The sequence below is a fragment of the Oncorhynchus nerka genome, linkage group LG18, assembly GCF_034236695.1.
Source record: "Oncorhynchus nerka isolate Pitt River linkage group LG18, Oner_Uvic_2.0, whole genome shotgun sequence".
Classification (NCBI taxonomy): domain Eukaryota; kingdom Metazoa; phylum Chordata; class Actinopteri; order Salmoniformes; family Salmonidae; genus Oncorhynchus; species Oncorhynchus nerka.
This window is the reverse complement of record NC_088413.1, coordinates 23087417-23110010: the sequence shown is the minus strand read 5'-3', so window position 1 is coordinate 23110010 and position 22594 is coordinate 23087417. Positions and strand designations below refer to the sequence as shown.

The 22594-nt window shown below is 44.0% G+C and overlaps 1 protein-coding gene across 1 annotated transcript in view; it reads right to left on the bottom strand.

Moving 5' to 3' along the window:
• npnta (nephronectin a) overlaps positions 1–22594 on the bottom strand; it is a 61525-nt gene that overhangs the window by 23091 nt on the left and 15840 nt on the right. Inside the window, 4 exon segments of the mRNA XM_065003781.1 lie at positions 883–1002; positions 10438–10536; positions 17596–17688; positions 22130–22186. Of these exon segments, the coding sequence (XP_064859853.1) occupies positions 883–1002; positions 10438–10536; positions 17596–17688; positions 22130–22186 (369 nt within the window).

Sequence of the window (22594 nt, the reverse complement as noted above, 5' to 3'; positions counted from 1 at the left end):
TGTTATACCTCCACGGGTATCTTGTGGTTTTTGTTCCTGGTGGGTAAAAGTAGTAAATAATTCTGCCGCCGCCAGAATCAAATCAGAAAAGCAAAACAACCTTACCGCTCAAAGAGGGGGACTCCACATTCAAGTCGGGGCGATATCATTACTGTTTTCATCAAAGGAACACTCAAGTGAGCACTTTCACACTTTTATAAGGTTCTCGATAAGATCGTGTGGTTGCAAAAGGTGCAAGGAAAGGAGAAATAAAAATATCAGCGGTTACTGGAGGGCAAAGCACAGACACTATTCCCTCTACAGGAGGAGTCAGAATACCTTTAGGGCTGAGCAATAACAGTCCCATTTTATATACAAAGGTTCAAGTCCACGTCTACTTTATATTTGACTGGGGGTACGTCCCAAACGGCACTCTATTCTTTATACAGTGCACTACTTTTGACCAGGGCCTATAGTCATTTAGGATGCATACTGGGGTTGGCTCCCCAGCGCCTGCCTGTAGCGGTAACGGTGAGTGGATAGAATGGGATGTTGACTTTTTTTCCCTGAACATTTTATCATAGCAGGAGAGACCGTAGTGTGGTCAAAGGTCTAATCGCGGATGTGAAAATGGACTTCATAATTGGAGAGAGAGAGCACAGTACTCTAATGGCTTTAAAGAGTGAATACATTTGAGGTGAGGGAGAGGAAGAGAGAGAGAGAGAGTGAGAGAGACAGAGAGAGTGAGAAACAATGAACAGAGAGAGAGAGACAGAGAGGAAAAAATGAAGAGACAACAGACTGACAGACAGAGAAATACAAACAGAGTCAACGAAGAGAAGAGGGACAGACCGTCACACTGTTCACACCACACAGACCCACGTCATGTGACATTCCACTCACTTCCACATGTCCCGTCAGGCATCAGCATATAGCCATTGAGGCAGTAGCACTTGTAGCTGCCGTATGTGTTCATGCACCTGTGTTTGCACGGCCGGGGCTTCAGACCACACTCGTTCAGGTCTGGAGGGAGAGAAAGAGAGGAATCAGAAGGAGGTACCGTTGGGGATGGAGAGGGAGGATAAAGAGAGGGAGGAGAAAGGGAGGAAGGAGAAAGGGAGGGAGGAGAAAGGGAGGAATCAGAAGGAGGTAGTGTGGGGGACGGAGAGGAAGGAGATAGAGAGGAAAAGCGGGAGTTAGGCTTCTTCAGCCCACACTTATTTTGTGTCTGGAGGTAGGGAGAGAGAGAGAGAGAGAGAGAGAGAGAGAGAGAGAGGGAGGAGAGAGAGAGAGAGAGAGAGAGAGAGAGAGAGAGAGAGAGAGAGCGAGAGAGGAGAGAGAGAGAAGGAGATGGGGATGAGAGAGTGAGAGAGAGAGAGAGAGAGAGAGAGAGAGAGGGAGATGGGGGATGAGAGAGTGAGAGAGGGGGATGAGAGAGAGGGAGAGAGGGATGAGAGAGTGAGAGAGAGGGGGGGGTAGAGAGAGCAGGAGAGAGGGACGAGAGAGAGAGAGAGCGAGAGATCAAAGGGCATAGGGTCAATCTGGGTCAAGCCCAGCACATCATTTGTATGGAGTATTTGAGAGGGAGTGGGGTGTGGAGGGTGGGGGCCAGTCTCAGGTAAGTGCCTAAAGGAAGTGAAGTGTTTCCATGTTCAGACAAGCCCGGGCACTACCTTCCTCCTCTCCTCCTCTTTTCACAGGAAGACACAGTTAACAGCTGTTCCAACTGACCAAGCTGCTTATTACATGCTGCAAATGGTAAAAACAAATCGCTTCCTCGTGCGTAACCTTTTAAAGTTCATACCGATGGTGACATTACTGTTGTGTATCGCCTTGACAACTCCATCGCTGATTTCAGGGTGTTTCTTTTTGTGACCGTAAATGTCTGGAGCTCCACCCCCCTACCCCTACCCCCCCTACCAGTCTATGCAGATATTATTAGAAAACTATCCCTTGTTAAGGTTACACACTGTGTGAGCTCAGGAAGAAGAGAATGTACCCGAGGCTCAACACCTGTCAAATACTGCTGAGAAAAACTCAAGTCATTATCTTTACATTGGTCTGAAACACAGACACTAACTCAAGTCATTATATTTACATTGGTCTGAAACACAGACACTAACTCAAGTCATTGTCTTTACATTGGTCTGAAACACAGACACTAACTCAAGTCATTATCTTTACATTGGTCTGAAACACAGACATTCAAGTCTTTACATTGGTCTGAAACACAGACACTAACTCAAGTCATTATCTTTACATTGGTCTGAAACACAGACACTAACTCAAGTCATTGTCTTTACATTGGTCTGAAACGCACAGACACTAACTCAAGTCATTATATTTACATTGGTCTGAAACACAGACACTAACTCAAGTCATTATCTTTACATTGGTCTGAAACACAGACACTAACTCAAGTCATTGTCTTTACATTGGTCTGAAACACAGACACTAACACAAGTCATTATCTTTACATTGGTCTGAAACACACAGACACTAACTCAAGTCATTATCTTTACATTGGTCTGAAACACAGACACTAACTCAAGTCATTATATTTACATTGGTCTGAAACACAGACACTAACTCAAGTCATTATCTTTACATTGGTCTGAAACACATAGACACTAACTCAAGTCATTGTCTTTACATTGGTCTGAAACACAGACACTAACTCAAGTCATTATATTTACATTGGTCTGAAACACATAGACACTAACTCAAGTCATTATCTTTACATTGGTCTGAAACACAGACACTAACTCAAGTCATTATCTTTACATTGGTCTGAAACACACAGACACTAACTCAAGTCATTATATTTACATTGGTCTGAAACACACAGACACTAACTCAAGTCATTATCTTTACATTGGTCTGAAACACAGACACTAACTCAAGTCATTGTCTTTACATTGGTCTGAAACGCACAGACACTAACTCAAGTCATTATATTTACATTGGTCTGAAACACAGACACTAACTCAAGTCATTATATTTACATTGGTCTGAAACACAGACACTAACTCAAGTCATTATCTTTACATTGGTCTGAAACACACAGACACTAACTCAAGTCATTATCTTTACATTGGTCTGAAACACACAGACACTAACTCAAGTCATTATATTTACATTGGTCTGAAACACACAGACACTAACTCAAGTCATTATCTTTACATTGGTCTGAAACACACAGACACTAACTCAAGTCATTATATTTACATTGGTCTGAAACACACAGACACTAACTCAAGTCATTATATTTACATTGGTCTGAAACACAGACACTAACTCAAGTCATTGTCTTTACATTGGTCTGAAACACATAGACACTAACTCAAGTCATTATATTTACATTGGTCTGAAACACAGACACTAACTCAAGTCATTATATTTACATTGGTCTGAAACACAGACACTAACTCAAGTCATTATCTTTACATTGGTCTGAAACACAGACACTAACTCAAGTCATTATCTTTACATTGGTCTGAAACACAGACACTAACTCAAGTCATTATATTTACATTGGTCAGACACTAACTCAAGTCATTGTCTTTACATTGGTCTGAAACACAGACACTAACATTATCTTTCAAGTCATTCAAGTCATTTTACATTGGTGAAACACAGACACTAACTCAAGTCATTATATTTACATTGGTCTGAAACACATAGACACTAACTCAAGTCATTATCTTTACATTGGTCTGAAACACAGACACTAACTCAAGTCATTATCTTTACATTGGTCTCAAGTCATTATATTTAATTGGTCTGAAACACAGACACTAACTCAAGTCATTATCTTTACATTGGTCTGAAATTGGTCTGAAACACAGACACTAACTCAAGTCATTATCTTTACATTGGTCTGAAACACAGACACTAACTCAAGTCATTATCTTTACATTGGTCTGAAACACACAGACACTAACTCAAGTCATTATCTTTACATTGGTCTGAAACACAGACACTAACTCAAGTCATTATATTTACATTGGTCTGAAACACACAGACACTAACTCAAGTCATTATCTTTACATTGGTCTGAAACACACAGACACTAACTAGTCATTATATTTACATTGGTCAAACACAGACACTAACTCAAGTCATATTTACATTGGTCTGTCATTATATTTAAACACAGACACTAACTCAAGTCATTGTCTTTACATTGGTCTGAAACACATAGACACTAACTCAAGTCATTAACTCAAGTTTACATTGGTCTGAAACACAGACACTAACTCAAGTCATTGTCTTTACATTGGTCTGAAACACAGACACTAACTCAAGTCATTATCTTTACATTGGTCTGAAACACACAGACACTAACTCAAGTCATTATATTTACATTGGTCTGAAACACACAGACACTAACTCAAGTCATTATATTTACATTGGTCTGAAACGCACAGACACTAACTCAAGTCATTATATTTACATTGGTCTGAAACACACAGACACTAACTCAAGTCATTATATTTACATTGGTCTGAAACACAGACACTAACTCAAGTCATTATCTTTACATTGGTCTGAAACACACAGACACTAACTCAAGTCATTGTCTTTACATTGGTCTGAAACACATAGACACTAACTCAAGTCATTATATTTACATTGGTCTGAAACACACAGACACTAACTCAAGTCATTGTCTTTACATTGGTCTGAAACACATAGACACTAACTCAAGTCATTATATTTACATTGGTCTGAAACACAGACACTAACTCAAGTCATTGTCTTTACATTGGTCTGAAACACAGACACTAACTCAAGTCATTATCTTTACATTGGTCTGAAATACAGACACTAACTCAAGTCATTGTCTTTACATTGGTCTGAAACGCACAGACACTAACTCAAGTCATTATATTTACATTGGTCTGAAACACAGACACTAACTCAAGTCATTATCTTTACATTGGTCTGAAACACAGACACTAACTCAAGTCATTGTCTTTACATTGGTCTGAAACACAGACACCAACAGTGGGGTTGAGTAAGTGTTCCATAAGAGTACTGATGTCCACGGTTGAAAAATTATACAATTCAAGGGGTTACATTTTTTGTTCATGTACTGCACCTGGAGTGGACACCTTTTGAAGTGTGCTTGGAAGTAGGGTCCCTTGGGAGAACAGGGACCACCAGGAGTGCTAAAAAGGATACTTCAGGATTTTGGCAATGAGGCCCTTTATCTACTTTCCCAGAGTCAGGTGAACTACTAGCATGCTAGCAGATACCCAGAGACGTCCAGTCAGTCATTGGGCTGGGGAAGTTAGCATGGGCTCGCGAAGCTACCTCTAACTTCCTTCATGCTGGACACAGAGACATACAAATAGTATCCACGTGTTCATGTTCATCTGGGGAAATAGATACAATGCATCATTCCCCAAATCCAGAAGTGTCCCTTTAAGTGTGTGTGTGCGTAAGGAGGGGAGTGACACACATATACGCACACACACTCACACACACACCCCCACACCGTCCCAACAACATTAGAACAACATCTATCTAAGTTACACCACCACCTTCCATGTCTAATTGAGGCACGCCATGTCAATAGATCTCCATCTCAGCTGTACATGATGGCCGGTCGTTTTAAAGCCTGGCCCACTTCAGAGTAAAAACATGCACAGCGCCATCTTTAGCTCTGGGGCAACGCGCGGAATGGGAATGCATTCTTTGGGTGCTTTGGCCACTGGCATGCCCGTCTGTATCGGACAGATGCTACAGATTTAAATAGATGAATGGGACGAGGAGCGGAGTGTACCTTGGTCGTGTACCTTGGTCGTATACCACGGTATTAATGTGAATTGGCTAGCCCGCTAAGGTCATGTCAGCACCGTGATTGGTGGTAGGGGAAAAACGGTCTGTTTAAATCCTTCGCTGTGCCATTGGGCTTAAGTCAATTTCCAATGCAGTAAATGTTAAGGGATGACTGACAGTCTGACAGAACGGGTTGGGGACGGATTAGAATAGAACACTGTGGCGCACTAGAATACAGTAAATGTTAAGGGATGACTGACAGTCTGACAGAACGGGTTGGGGACGGATTAGAATAGAACACTGTGGCGTACTAGAATACAGTAAATGTTAAGGGATGACTGACAGTCTGACAGAACGGGTTGGGGACGGATTAGAATAGAACACTGTGGCGTACTAGAATACAGTAAATGTTAAGGGATGACTGACAGTCTGACAGAACGGGTTGGGGACGGATTAAAATAGAACACTGTGGCATACTAGAATACAGTAAATGTTAAGGGATGACTGACAGTCTGACAGAATGGGTTGGGGACGGATTAGAATAGAACACTGTGGCGTACTAGAATACAGTAAATGTTAAGGGATGACTGACAGTCTGACAGAACGGTTTGGGGGCGGATTAGAATAGAAAAACTGTGGCGTACTAGAATACAGTAAATGTTAAGGGATGACTGACAGTCTGACAGAACGGGTTGGGGACGGATTAGAATAGAACACTGTGGCGTACTAGAATACAGTAAATGTTAAGGGATGACTGACAGTCTGACAGAACGGGTTGGGGACGGATTAGAATAGAACACTGTGGCGCACTAGAATACAGTAAATGTTAAGGGATGACTGACAGTCTGACAGAACGGGTTGGGGACGGATTAGAATAGAACACTGTGGCGCACTAGAATACAGTAAATGTTAAGGGATGACTGACAGTCTGACAGAACGGGTTGGGGACGGATTAGAATAGAACACTGTGGCGTACTAGAATACAGTAAATGTTAAGGGATGACTGACAGTCTGACAGCACGGGTTGGGGACGGATTAGAATAGAACACTGTGGCGTACTAGAATACAGTAAATGTTAAGGGATGACTGACAGTCTGACAGAACGGGTTGGGGACGGATTAGAATAGAACACTGTGGCGCACTAGAATACAGTAAATGTTAAGGGATGACTGACAGTCTGACAGAACGGGTTGGGGACGGATTAGGATAGAACACTGTGGCGTACTAGAATACAGTAAATGTTAAGGGATGACTGACAGTCTGACAGAACGGGTTGGGGACGGATTAGGATAGAACACTGTGGCGTACTAGAATACAGTAAATGTTAAGGGATGACTGACAGTCTGACAGAACGGGTTGGGGACGGATTAGGATAGAACACTGTGGCGTACTAGTTTTGACTTCCAATTGTCCAATAGCACTAATTCACACAAAACAACTAAGATAAGCTTCTCTATTGGTTTCTAAGAGTAGCTTCTCTATAGGTTTCTAAGAGTAGCTTCTCTATAGGTTTCTAAGAGAAGCTTCTCTATTGATTTCTAAGAGTAGCTTCTATATTGGTTTCTAAGAGTAGCTTCTCTATTGGTTTCTAAGAGTAGCTTCTATAAGAGAAGCTTCTCTATTGGTTTCTAAGAGAAGCTTCTCTATTGGTTTCTAAGATAAGCTTCTCTATTGGTTTCTAAGAGAAGCTTCTCTATTGGTTTCTAAGATAAGCTTCTCTATTGGTTTCTAAGATAAGCTTCTCTATTGGTTTCTAAGAGAAGCTTCTCTATTGGTTTCTAAGAGAAGCTTCTCTATTGGTTTCTAAGAGAAGCTTCTCTATTGGTTTCTAAGATAAGCTTCTCTATTGGTTTCTAAGAGAAGCTTCTCTATTGGTTTCTAAGATAAGCTTCTCTATTGGTTTCTAAGAGAAGCTTCTCTATTGGTTTGTAAGAGAAGATTCTCTATTGGTGTCAGTGGTTTATATAAAACATTAAGATTTTAGTAAATAAAACACATTCATAAGTAGTTTTTACTGTACTAAATGCTGAATAATTACTTTACCCCACAAGCAAATGAATCTGTTACAGTTTTATATACAACATAGTGAATTATGAACAAATCTCACTTGATACCCTTGAGTACTAAACGAGAAGAGATGGCGCATCTGGAGCTGTCACGACAAAGTCATCATATTAAATATCGACTCCCACCAAGACATTCAACTAGAAATCGTTGACAGAATGAGAAACTAAAGTGGCCATTTCAGATCTGAGATTAATAATCCAGGCGCAATTACTTGGTCATTTGTATTATAAAAAGAAAGACTATGTCTCTCCTTGTGGAGTAACTTTGGAGAGACAATCATTAGCACCTGTCGTTGTTCTTTATCATTAAACAGTGAATTCATACGTAGAATGGAGTGATACGAAACAATGTCATTGAGATTTCCATTGGGCCATAACCACACTGGATATATTGGGTGCTTAACGTGTGTTATAAAAATCCTAATCCTTTTTATCATTAACTTCCAAGCGTAACTCAAACTTGTGTCAAGGTCAAAGAACAATTCCCAACACTTCTACACAGTCTTGTTAGCATCATTAGCACTGTCACTACTGACATACAGTGATTGTCGCTAACTATCATTAGCATCTCCTCAGCAACGTGGCCAAACACACAAACATGACAAAATGCCCTCTCGACTAGCGACAACACCTCCAAGACATCTCACCCTGTCTGCTATTTTGGTCGACATCCCTGTTTTTTTTATTGTCACCTTTCATTTGGCCACTACCCCCCCAGTACAGTAATCACACACACACGCAGGCAGGCAGGCACGCACACACACACACACACACACACAACCACACACACACACTGGAGCTGGTATTTGTCAGCCATTTCTCCCACTGTCACTCCTGCTTTGTCTGCCGGAGCTCTGCCTTCATCATTAATAAGAGCTGCTGTGGAGAGAGACATGGGTAAAAGGCAAAGAAACATAAAAAACATTGTCCATTGAGAGAGAGAGAGAGAGAGAGAGAGAGAGAGAGAGAGAGAGAGAGAGAGAGAGAGAGAGAGAGATTCGCTTGCCCAGGCAGTGACAACTGAAAACAGCTTGAAAATGTAAATGAAGAGGATGATGGGAAAGGAATGGGTCACGTTCTCAAACAGCACAAGCGCCGAGCAGCAACTAGCACAGCCAAATGACATACACAGCCTGGCTGAGTCTGCTCCCTGTTGGAAGATAGACAAGATAGAGGGAGACGGAAGGAGATAACGAACGAGAGACAGAGAGCAGATGAGAGAGGAGATAGCAGATATGACTGACAGATAGGAGAGATAGAACCACCACTTGACAAGGTCTTGGGAGTCTATTGTATGTGTCTCTGGAGTTGAACCCTTCACTGAGATATTACTATTTACTGTCAATGAACTGTCGTGATGCATCGAGAGAGGGAGAAAAAGAGAGAGACATTTTATTTAACCAGGCAAGTCAGTTAAGAACTAATTCGTATTTACAATGACAGCCTAGGAACAGTGGGTTAACTGCCTTGTTCAGGGGCAGAACAACAGATTTTTACCTTGAAAGCTTGGGGATTCGATCCAGCAACCTTTCGGTTACTGGCCTAACACTAACCACTAGGCTAGCTGCCACCCCAGACATAGAGAGAGAGAGAGTGAGAGAGAGACATAGAGAGAGATACAGATAAAGAGGGAGAGAAGAAGGAGAGAGGGAGAGAGAGAGTGAGAGAGAGACATAGAGAGAGAGAGAGATGCAGATAAAGAGAGAGAGGAGAAGGAGAGAGGGAGAGAGAGAGCGAGAGAGAGACATAGAGAGAGAGAGAGAGATACAGATAAAGAGAGAGAGGAGAAGGAGAGAGGGAGAGAGAGAGCGAGAGAGAGACATAGAGAGAGAGAGAGAGATACAGATAAAGAGAGAGAGGAGAAGGAGAGAGTAGTCCAAGTGATTTATTGGGTGGACTGCTTCAAGGTATGCGTCGGCGGTGCGTTTCTGACACGCCACTATCACTTGCTAACAGATTACCCAGGGGGCTCTCTGGTCAAGAACATGCAGGTCTTGAAATAAAACAACACGATAACGCCGGACAGACAGAGTGGTCCATTGTTCTAAGGTAGCTGAGAAACCATGAGAACCCATGTATGTGATGGTTCCCCTTCCGAGCTGTCGGAATTTCAGGAAAAATAAGGTGGGGGGAGAAAAAGAACGAAAAACAAAAACAGAGGAAGAAATTGGGAATAGCACAGCAGCTTTCAGTGCTGATTGATGAAGGAAAAGGCCACTGTTTTAGAGGGATAAAGGAGCACAGAGAGAGAGAGGGATGAAGAGAGAGAGAAATTCAATTATGCAGGAAACCGAGTTGCTGGAATAGGAGTCCAGAATAGAAACGGGGTTTAAGTGCAAAGAGGCACAGAGTGGTGTGGCATATTGGCATCATGGCATGCTTGGCGTTCGCTCTGCCATTCCTGCTGCCAGGCCAGGCTCTGGTATCGGCTCTCCTAGAAGAAGGAGGGAAGGAGAGGAGGAAAAGAGGAGGAGACATTCATTCTCACTCGGCCCAAGCCATAGAGGACTGAGCCATGCATGTGGGGCATACAGTGGGTGCTGGGTGTGGCAGGGAGCGGGGAGGGGGCACCCTTCACCACCTCACATTCCACAGTTTATCTCACCCTCCATCAACACCCCTGCTGGAGGCTGGTGGTCCACAGGAAGAAAGATAGGGGGGTGACTGTCCCATGTTAGGGGGGTTACATAGTCCAGTTCCTCTTCTTAGATAGGGGAGGGAAGGGGGAGACAAAACAGCACACAAGGACAGAGAGTGAGAGCTCGCCGCCGATGGGAGAAACACCCACGCACACACACTCTGGGATTAGTACACCTCTGACCACGACTGCATTCCTGGAGAGCAAGAACGACATTATGCAGCAAAAAGGATTACACATTTGCAGACTAGAATCACACCAAAAAAGAGAGAGAAGGAGAGAGAGCCTGTTTCTTCAGCATTCCTTTGCGTCAGCGATGACATGAGACAACGTCTCGGAGTCAGAGAGAGTAATCAGTCAGTCTGACCCTCCACCTGTATATCTGGACTTCAGATTGTGTGTGTGTGTGTGCTATTGAGAGAGTAGTGACTACCTGATTGAACCAGGCTGAACCACCTGGTCTAACTTGGTCCAGTCCAGGGCCTCTTGTCTGTCTGCCTGCCTGCCTGCCTGCCTGCCTGCCTGCCTGTCTGTCTGTCTGTCTGTCTGTCTGTCTGTCTGTCTGTCTGTCTGTCTGTCTGTCTGTCTGTCTGTATGTCTGTCTGTCTGTCTGTCTGTCTGTCTGCCTGCCTGCCTGCCTGCCTGCCTGCCTGCCTGCCTGCCTGCCTGCCTGCCTGCCTGCCTACTGACCATTAGGTGACCTCGATAAGGGTGGAGGAGAATGGTAATTGAACAATGCAAAGACCTGGGTGACACAAGGCTAATCATATGATGACATGTAAAGTATCCTTTGTAATCCTGTGGCAGCTGCAGTGTTTGACTTTCAACTTTACAAATATCAGCCCAACTAAACAGAGAGAAAGAGACATAGAGAGACAGACGGAGACAGAGAGACAGAGAGACAGACGGAGACAGAGACATAGAGAGACAGACGGAGACAGAGACAGAGAGACAGAGACATAGAGAGACAGACCGAGACAGAGACAGAGAGACAGAGACAGAGACAGAGACAGACAGACAGACGGAGACAGAGACATAGAGAGACAGACGGAGACAGAGACAGAGAGACAGAGAGACAGAGACATAGAGAGACAGACGGAGACAGAGAGACAGAGAGACAGACGGAGACAGAGACATAGAGAGACAGACGGAGACAGAGACATAGAGAGACAGACGGAGACAGAGACAGAGAGACAGACGGAGACAGAGACAGAGAGACAGAGAGACAGAGAGACAGAGAGAGACAGAGACATAGAGAGACAGACGGAGACAGACAGAGACAGAGACAGAGAGACAGAGACAGACGGAGACAGAGACATAGAGAGACAGACGGAGACAGAGAGACAGACGGAGACAGAGACATAGAGACAGACGGAGACGGAGACAGAGACAGAGACATAGAGAGACAGACGGAGACAGAGACACAGAGAGACAGACGGAGACAGAGAGACAGAGAGACAGACGGAGACAGAGACATAGAGAGACAGACGGAGACAGAGAGACAGAGAGACAGAGACATAGAGAGACAGACGGAGACAGAGAGACAGAGAGAGAGACAGGAGACAGACAGAGAGAGAGAGACAGAGACATAGAGAGACAGACGGAGACAGAGACAGAGAGACAGAGAGACAGAGACATAGAGAGACAGACGGAGACAGAGAGACAGAGAGACAGAGACGGAGACAGAGATAGAGAGACAGACGGAGACAGAGACATAGAGAGAGACAGACAGAGACAGAGAGACAGAGAGAGACAGACAGAGAGACAGACAGACGGAGACAGAGACATAGAGACAGACGGAGACGACAGAGACAGAGACATAGAGAGACAGACGGAGACAGAGACAGAGAGACAGAGAGACAGAGAGACAGACAGACAGACGGAGACAGAGACAGAGACGGAGACAGAGACAGAGAGACAGGAGACAGAGACAGAGAGACAGACCGAGACAGAGAGACAGAGACAGACAGAGACAGAGACAGACAGACAGACGGAGACAGAGACAGAGACAGACGGAGAGAGAGACAGAGAGACAGGAGACAGAGACATAGAGAGACAGACGGAGACAGGAGACAGAGAGACAGACGGAGACAGAGAGACAGAGAGACAGAGACATAGAGACAGACGGAGACAGAGAGACAGAGAGAGACAGACAGAGACAGAGAGACAGAGAGACAGACGGAGACAGAGACATAGAGAGACAGACGGAGACAGAGACATAGAGAGACAGACGGAGACAGAGACATAGAGAGACAGACGGAGACAGAGAGACAGAGAGACAGACGGAGACAGAGACATAGAGAGACAGACGGAGACAGAGACAGAGAGACAGAGACATAGAGAGACAGACCGAGACAGAGAGACAGAGAGACAGACAGAGACAGAGAGACAGACAGACAGACGGAGACAGAGACATAGAGAGACAGACGGAGACAGAGACAGAGAGACAGAGACATAGAGAGACAGACGGAGACAGAGAGACAGAGAGACAGACGGAGACAGAGACATAGAGAGACAGACGGAGACAGAGACATAGAGAGACAGACGGAGACAGAGACAGAGAGACAGAGAGACAGAGACATAGAGAGACAGACGGAGACAGAGAGACAGACAGAGACAAAGAGACAGAGAGACAGACGGAGACAGAGACATAGAGAGACAGACGGAGACAGAGACATAGAGAGACAGACGGAGACAGAGACATAGAGAGACAGACGGAGACAGAGAGACAGAGAGACAGACGGAGACAGAGACATAGAGAGACAGACGGAGACAGAGAGACAGAGAGACAGAGACATAGAGAGACAGACGGAGACAGAGAGACAGAGAGACAGAGACATAGAGAGACAGATGGAGACAGAGACAGAGAGAGACAGACGGAGACAGAGAGACAGAGAGACAGACGGAGACTGAGACATAGAGAGACAGACGGAGACAGAGAGACAGAGAGACAGACGGAGACAGAGAGACAGAGACATAGAGAGACAGACGGAGACAGAGAGACAGAGAGACAGAGACATAGAGAGACAGACGGAGACAGAGAGACAGACAGAGACAAAGAGACAGAGAGACAGACGGAGACAGAGACATAGAGAGACAGACGGAGACAGAGACATAGAGAGACAGACGGAGACAGAGACATAGAGAGACAGACGGAGACAGAGAGACAGAGAGACAGACGGAGACAGAGACATAGAGAGACAGACGGAGACAGAGAGACAGAGAGACAGAGACATAGAGAGACAGACGGAGACAGAGAGACAGAGAGACAGAGACATAGAGAGACAGACGGAGACAGAGACATAGAGAGACAGACGGAGACAGAGAGACAGAGAGACAGACGGAGACAGAGACATAGAGAGACAGACGGAGACAGAGAGACAGAGAGACAGACGGAGACAGAGAGACAGAGACATAGAGAGACAGACGGAGACAGAGAGACAGAGAGACAGAGACATAGAGAGACAGACGGAGACAGAGACATAGAGAGACAGACGGAGACAGAGAGACAGAGAGACAGACGGAGACAGAGACATAGAGAGACAGACGGAGACAGAGAGACAGAGAGACAGACGGAGACAGAGAGACAGAGAATGGCACTCAGTTGGTAGAGCTGCTTGCAACGGCAGCGTTGTGGGTTCCATTCCCACCAGTACGAATCAAAAGTATGAAAATGTACCTGCTCGCTACTGCAAGTCGCTCTAGATGAGAGCGTCTACTAAAATAAAAAAATAGATAGATATCTAGATGGAGTGTCAGCGCGTGCCTGGTTCCCAGATAATAAAGACAGCAAAAAGCCTTAAACAGGGGTATTTAACGTCCTCTAACTACAGAGGTTTAAGGCTACTTCCAAACCTTATATTAGCTAACGTTCTCAGAATAGAAAGCGCTTAGGATGACATGAAGGCCGAGCGGTACTCAACTTGAGGTACGTGAAGCATAATATTTGGAGAGATGCCACCGCCGCTGGCTCGCTGACACGTATACGAGAGAGAAATGTAGGGGGAGGGGGGACAAGAGAGGGAAAGAGATAAATAAAGAGAGAAATGTAGAGAGAGAGAGGCAGAGAGAAAAATAAATGGAGAGAGGAGGTCTCATAATTGTACAACTCGATTACAGATATTTTTCTTTTGATGTCTGAAACGGTTACATGGCGCTCGCTCCCTCACAGGACCTTTTAATGGCATCTAAACAGTGGGAGACAAGGGTTTAATTGAAACCTCCCGTAGAAAATAATCATCTTATTAAAGGGATTTTGATCTGCGGGAGTGTGTCTGGCACGTCGTCTCAGTGCTAACTGGATTATCTTGGTAATGAGTTTGATGTGGTGTGGTACAGCATCAGTACCCATCTGGCCCCGACACCATGGCCCCACCATGACAAGATGGCATTCTGTTAAAGGGGCAATCTGCGATTGGTAAATCCGTTGTTTGAACAGCAGAAAGTAAATCAATAAAAGCGTTAACATTTGAAAACAAGCTGGACACGGTTTTGATCAGTAATTGTGATAGAGCAAAACATTTTGAACATTTGGTGTTATTGCAGATGTTTGATCAATGACACGGAATTAATAGCAATGTACAATGTATAATTGTAATACCTCTAATCCCAACACTAAGTTGCTGGAATAATTGCTCACTAATATGAATAGATCATGGGTATACATTGGTCCAGCCATTACAGTGGTACAGGAAGAAAGAGCGACACAATGACATGTTCCTAACCAAGCTGGATTCTAGACAGAGAGACTTTAAAGTAAGAGGGAGAGTGAATTCTCCTCAACGATCACCTCTATGGTCCCTCTTGTCGCTGTCACAAACATCTGCTGTGTTGTGGTGCTTTCACACTGTTGTTAATCACAGTGCCTTGAGGATCATTCCTCTGTGCTCACCACTCAGTTATTGTGGAAGCAGAATGCCTAGCCCCGAGCATGCACCTTACTGCACTGTGTGTGTGTGTGTGTGTGTGTGTGTGTGTGTGTGTGTGTGTGTGTGTGTGTGTGTGTGTGTGTGTGTGTGTGTGTGTGTGTGTGTGTGTGTGTGTGTGTGCATGTAGCTTTTGTGTTATACTTGTAACTACTGCTTGTAAACATGTTTCTGTGTTTACAACGCCACATCACTATTTAAACCATTACAGTTCTAAGTGGGTGTTTAACCGAACATGAATTAAACATAAGATAGATAGATAGATCAATCAGGTATCGGCATAAAGGAAAATGAACATTCACAGCGTGTCTTCGACTGACATTAGAACGGCAAATCAGCGGTTAACAGCAAATCACTACTTTGAATGGAGAAAAGAAATCCAATCTTTAGGTTTTGAACAATTAATGATGTTTCTAAGGCGACGTGGAATGATTCCTGCTGAAGGTTAAATATATTAGACATATTAGACATACATTATCTCTAAATGATCGATCACTTGAAAAATCCCCAGATTGCCCCTTTAATGAGCTCTTCAGTCAGTCACACCAGATGTCAAAGCCAAGTGCTTGTCTACAGCACTGCTCTGCCAACTGAGTTCCAAGCACACTTTAGCATTTTAATATTTTTAAATGATAGTTTGTCAGACAAGTCTAATTATTATTAGTACATTGATAAAAGAGCAACGTCCGCCCTAGTCGAAGTAAGGAAGTCAGAGGTGTTCATTAGAGCACGCAACGGAAAATGTTTTAAAACATTTTGCAGCTGAAAACTAAAATGTAATGTTTTTTATTGGACCTGTCTAAGTAGTCCCTCCCAGTTTGAGTCTGTTCTCTTCCTTCGGTTACTAACGAACATGACCCATGTTTGATTCTTTTTCTAGCGACTACATCAAAGTTCAGCCAACCTGCCATGGGCCACCTTAGCCTGAGACCTGTACGATGACTCATTTCTACATTCCGGAAAGGATTTTAACCCCCTCTCCCCCCTTCTCTCTCGCCCCCTCTCTCTCTCTCTCTCCCTTCCTGTTTTTAATTACATGCTATCCCATTCCTGTCTTAAGGCGTGAATTCCACAAGTAGTTTCAAGCCACTTGGATTTACCTGAAACTAACCCTGACTGAGGGGGTCATTCAATTCAATATAGAGGCACAGACACAGACACACGCACACACACACGCACGCAAGCACTCTCACTCACTCACTCACTCACTCACTCACTCACTCACTCACTCACTCACTGTGTGGTAACTCTCAACGGACTACTCGTTGCACTGCGTTTTCAGCCTGCTCTCTGAGTTATCTCAGGACAGTAATTGAGATGTTATCTGCAGAGGGAGGTTGCACTCCAGGCATCATTCACTGTGTGTGTGTGTGTGTGTGTGTGTGTGTGTGTGTGTGTGTGTGTGTGTGTGTGTGTGTGTGTGTGTGTGTGTGTGTGTGTGTGTGTGTGTGTGTGTGTGTGTGTGTGTGTGTGTGTGTGTGTGCGGGCCCTGGCGCACAGCAGGCATTTCCATTTGTGCTGATTCAGGCTGTTTCTACCACCCTCTCCTGTGTGATTATAGTATCTAACCACTATGGAGAGAGCTGCCTGTATCCTGCATCAGCTATGAATCAATGAATAAAACGGCAACATTAATACGCCTGTTCCTGTTGCTATGTCTGTGTGCATTGTAGACTATAAACAATGATTATCATGCCCTCGCTCAGGGCCGGGTGAAGTTTGACTTCCATTCGTTTCCTTTGGAAAATGTTAATGTCAGCAGGTCTGGATGGAGGTGGATGAAAGGGGCCATGAAGCACTGAGTAAAGGCATGCTGGCTCAGATTAGAACGACCACTAACTCACTATGGCTCTCTCTCTCACTAAGTACCCATCTCTCTCTTTCTCTCTCTCTCTCTCTCTCTCTCTCTCTCTCTCTCTCTCTCTCTCTCACCAACTCTCTCTCTCTCCCTCCTTATCTCTCACTAACTACCTAAACTCTATCTCTCTCTCTCGCTCACTAACTGACTAACTCTCTCTCTCTCCCTCTTTCCCTACAGGAGTATGAAAGGTACAGTGTATTTTCACACAGAAGACACCACGTGGTCTATCCAATCTTAGTGTAGGGTGTAATCACAACGTCATTAAGCATCACAATGTCACAATGTCACGATCACAACATCCACCCAGTTACTGGTCGGCGGTGAGGAGGAGGGTCTTACCTTGATTGCAGGTTTTTCCAGTGAAGCCGGGGTGACACTTGCATTTGCTGGGTCCTACGCAGTCTCCATGCTTACACCCGTGCTGGCACAGAGCTGTTTGGGGACGATTCCCATAGATAGGAGAGAGACAAGTGAGAAGAGCAGTTCCCCGGAACACACTCACAGCCTGTTTTCATAAAGACTCTCAGAATAGGAGTGCTGATCTAGGATCAGGTGCCCGGTGTCTATGCAATCTTATTCATTATGATCTAAAAGTCTAAACTGATCCTGGATCAGCACTCTCAGACACTCTGTGAATACAAGCCTTGGTCTCAGATCAGATGTGAGAAAGCATTTAATCCTGTCTGACTTGTTCAGTAACTTGGTGTGTACTACTGTTGATCTACTTTAGTTTATTGGGTTTTTTAGAAAATTATTTAGAAAAGGTAAGGTTTCAACCTGTTGTATTCGGTGCACGTGACTAATAACATTTTCTTTGATTTGTTGATTTACTATGTAGGACAATGCAAGCACAGCGGCGCGTGTGTCATACTGGTGTGGGATTAGGGGCGATGGGAATCGTGGTTCAACAATGTAGAGAGAGAACATTTTCATGTGAAACCATGTTTACCATTACTGTACAGCGCTGGCTTATTGGGAGAGAAAACCCTGTTTCCTTGTTGATTTGTATCCATTTCAAAGCGTACAAGCCCTAAGCGATTAAAACACTTGAACTTTGTGCGAGCACTGAAGTGCTGATTTTCCTGGCTTTGAAAGCGGCTGCACTGATATTTACGGTGGGAAACGGTCAACACAGCTAAACTAAACGAATAGCCTCATAGCTCACTATTAGCACGGCGTTAAAGCACACAAAGGCAAACGCCTTGAACATTATGTTCAGTATCAGGCAGTAGAAACAACATAAAACATCATATTTTCTGGCTGCTGGTTGTCCATTGCGTGAAGTGTTGAACTGAAGGCATTGGGACTTGAGGCAATAGTAACGCTTTACAGTATCTCTGTGTGTTCTGGTGTTGGAGACGCCCGAGTCCCAAATGCTACCCTATTCCCTTCATAGTGCATTACTTTTGACCAGAGCTCAATTAACCCTGTTCCAAGGTAGTGCACTACATAGGGAATAGGGTGCCAGAGCTGGTGCCAGAGCTGGAGGCTTGCTCTGCTTTCTGTTCTGTCTAACTGTGCTGCTCACTGTGTTCACCTGCAGCATACTAACCATGGCTGATATACAGGGGCCTCAGCCAACTGGTACTAATTTCCATTAAAAGCTTCATTAAGTCCGTCATAATAGGGACCAATCAGGCTCGTTAATTATCCATACGGTTGGAGTTGGAGACGGGGGGTTATATGTGTTTGTGGCAGGAAGAAGGGGTGAGTGTGCGTGTGTGCATCATGATTGGACACGTCTGGGCGAGCTCGCTTATCTTGTCACAGATTTATTGTGTGCCTGATACCATCATTATGTGAAGTACAATGTAGAGGTTCAGTGGGAAAGAGTGGAGACTCAACATCATGACTGATGCTTAGTGGAAATAGACAATGGAACTGTATAGAAGGCTAGCTGAGCATTGCTTAACTATGAAGATATAAGCAAGCATGAAAAGTTTAATTTTGGCATTGTAAGTACACCCTACAGGTGTAGGATCTTAATTTGATCACTCTTTGTTGTTGAGAATTTTCCTGCACAGCATGGAAAATGTACACTTGTAGTGTATTCAAGGCTTAAAAAGTCTTCTAAAGTTTGTAATTTACACTTTACATGTTAGTCATTTACCAGATGGTGTTATCCAGAACAACATACAAAAGCAATTAGGGTTAAGTGCCTTCCTCAAGGGCACATCGATACGAGTTTTCACCTTTTACATTTCAGACTTGATTTTCCTTAACAAAAAATGTATCTACCTCTAAAAAAAATCCACATAATAATTCACATTTCCTGTTGCTGCAGGATAATTCTCCTGCTGTAGCAAACCGGCTCCAATTAAGATCCTACACCAGTATATAGGTTACCCAAAATGCCCATTCACAAAATGTCAATTGAAATCGAATTAGGTAGCTATATGAAGCGTATCATTGCGGCGGTGAAACCTTTGAGCATGGGGCGTTGGAGGCGATAGAGGGATAGTGTTCATATTTCGGCTTGGAACATTGTTCATATTGAATTCACAGCCATTAGTGGGGATTCCTTTAGCTGGAGGAGATAGCATTGTGTAGTCTCATTCCACTTTATTAGAATGTGTAACCTAATAGACAAGACAGCGTTAGCCCATTTTCCAAACATGGGATATATGAGATAGGGTGTTAACGCAAGGACGCAGGTGAGCTGTGAAACCTCTAGATTACGCCCCTGATTAAAAAGAAAAAATGGTTCGACATATTTTGGCGGGGGGAGTTGAATCAGGGAAACATGTGAAACTTGTTAGGTCAAGTCCTTATCTGGTCAGCGATTTGGGCCAATTAAAGTGGATGAAATAATTTATTAATACAGCTGACACGGTCACTGTCACGAGCTGTGAGGGGTTTTATTTTAAAGTTTTTCCACAGAGGGTAGTATGAGGACAAGCATGCTCAGAAGTAACCCATCCAAGGCTGTTGGGTTCAAAGAAAGGTTGGTCTTTTTAAATCTGCGGTGCGGCCCAGGGAAATACCCTGTGTTCATTAGACCACATCAAACCACATGAGGAACTAAAAATGGCCGCCGCAACCGCAGAGGAGCAACTACATGCTCCAATTCAACGCGCTTCTCGTTCCCTGAATACCTACTGATGACACCCCTTCACACCAGTTTGCATCAGGCATTCCTCTGGCCATCCATCCTTAGAGCCCATCTAAGGATCAGGCCCACAGTGTCCAGACTGGAGCCTGAAGTCACAAGCTCTGCTGGTCAGCTGCTGCTAGCAACCTAGCAGTGCCAAAAGCCCTGGTCTGGCCTAGTAAGCCTATGTAAATTACAATCGCCAGAACGCCCCCCATCCCCAAAGAACATTTTGACGGCAGTTTTAGCCTCTAATATTAGTTTATTATCATCAAGTTCAATCCTACGGTCAATCAAATCGAGATATTTAATTAAATAGTGATCCATTCTGACTACTACATTTGTCGTCACACAGGACCATGTGCTGACACAGACCAATCGTAGCAGGCTACGGGGAGGCTCGCGGCCGGTGGAGTTGGCTCTCTCAGGCAGGATGAAAACGACTACATCGACCATGAACCTTTGCTATTTACGGCCACTTTTACCATGATCCTTAGCAATTTATTGGTGCCATTCAGCCCCATGCAGCAATATGGCGTGGTTCAAATTCAAATACTTCCGGCTTCCATAGGAATACGTGGATGCCGTCAGCGCTATCACCATCTACGGGATTTAATGTCTACGCTAAGGATGTTGGTCTACTTCTGGTCTCTGGGGGTCAGATGTTTGTGAACTTCATTGGAATGAGGAAGTATGCTCCAGCTACATTTCACTAACTACTGTAACTTGACAGTGTTTGGAAAAGACAGTTCATATGTTAAGTAAGATACAGTATATGATATTGTCAAAATCATTGTATTCGGGTAGAAGAAAAGCTGGATATTTTTTTACTGTACTGCTTGACATACATGTTTTGCTAGAAAAAACATTTTAGCATTCCGTTATCTGACAGCGGAGTTAATTTCGTGCAATTCTACACATTTTGCCATAGGGCAGAGAGGAAAATGAGCTATTTTACATATCATTTCCTAAACTTCTACGCAGTTTGCCACAGGGTGTAGAGAATTTGCATGCAGTTTTTAATATGATAGGGTTTCTGAGTAAGACTGAATAACAGAAATCAATGGGGGCCCCCCGGCTGGTAATTCCACCATGATTACTAAGTTTAGATAGCTGGCCGCTAGACTAACTTACCATTCTGAAATACTTTCGCTGACGTGGGCTAATTGAGTGACTATCAGTGACTGACATAACAAGAGAAAAACTACTGATGCACAACCACATTTTTCCATTGCACCTTGTTTATTCTACTATTTTAACTTGCAACAGTAAGTTGAGACCCCGACTGAAACAACACATAATCTTCCATCACTGATGTAAACTTACCATTTTACCATTTGGAAGATTGGGAAGTAATCTACATTGAACTACAATTATTTTACATAGGTTCTTGGTTGATGAAGCTTTCATGTACTAACTAGGCAGCTGTATATAGTTTATATGAGGATATCAAACGCACAGGAAATGAATAACTAACACTTAGCCATCTGAGGGCATCATCACATAGCTCTCAGTCAAGTTGCCGGTGTGAACGCCAAACATCTCAGTCATGCTGCTGGTGTGAACGCCAAACGGTGGCTGCAGCACCAGAGTTCTCAAGCCAGAAGGGGAGGAGATATTTCTTTGCCAAGGGGATGGGGAAGGTGGGAGGATGAGGGAGAAGGGGGGGGGTGACTATTAATAAATCAGTGAAACCAAGATTCAGAGGAAGTGTCTGCCTCGCTGCCTCCAGGACCTCGTCTTGCCAAGAATTATTTGAAAGAAATATGTGGAGCAGCTGACCTTGTGGCGGACACCGTATTCTCCCGACTACTCTGTGGGTTAGAGCGAAGACGCCTGCTGCAAAACAAATGTGCAAACACAAAGAAAAGAACATTCCAGCAGGCGTTTTGTCTTGGTTGGATGAGAGAACAGAATCATGGCATGAGAGAGCCAGAGAGCCGTGCTCATTTTGACGAGTAAAGCATCCTTGAAATGATGCACAAAGCATAACAAGGAGTCACACACATTACATGGTTACAACCACAGAGAATGGGCGTCGGATGTCACGTCCCCTTCGCAACATGCAATGTAGCTAGTAGCTACATCTTGAATATGCTTACAAATTCAAGTTCAGATCAATCACACTAAATGTAAGCACAGGGGTGAATTCCAACTTCCACTTAAGTCTAGTAATGCATTGATGTCAATGGGAAACGAAGTGAAAATTCAATTTAAATGGCAGTTAGCATAAGCACCATGGAGAAT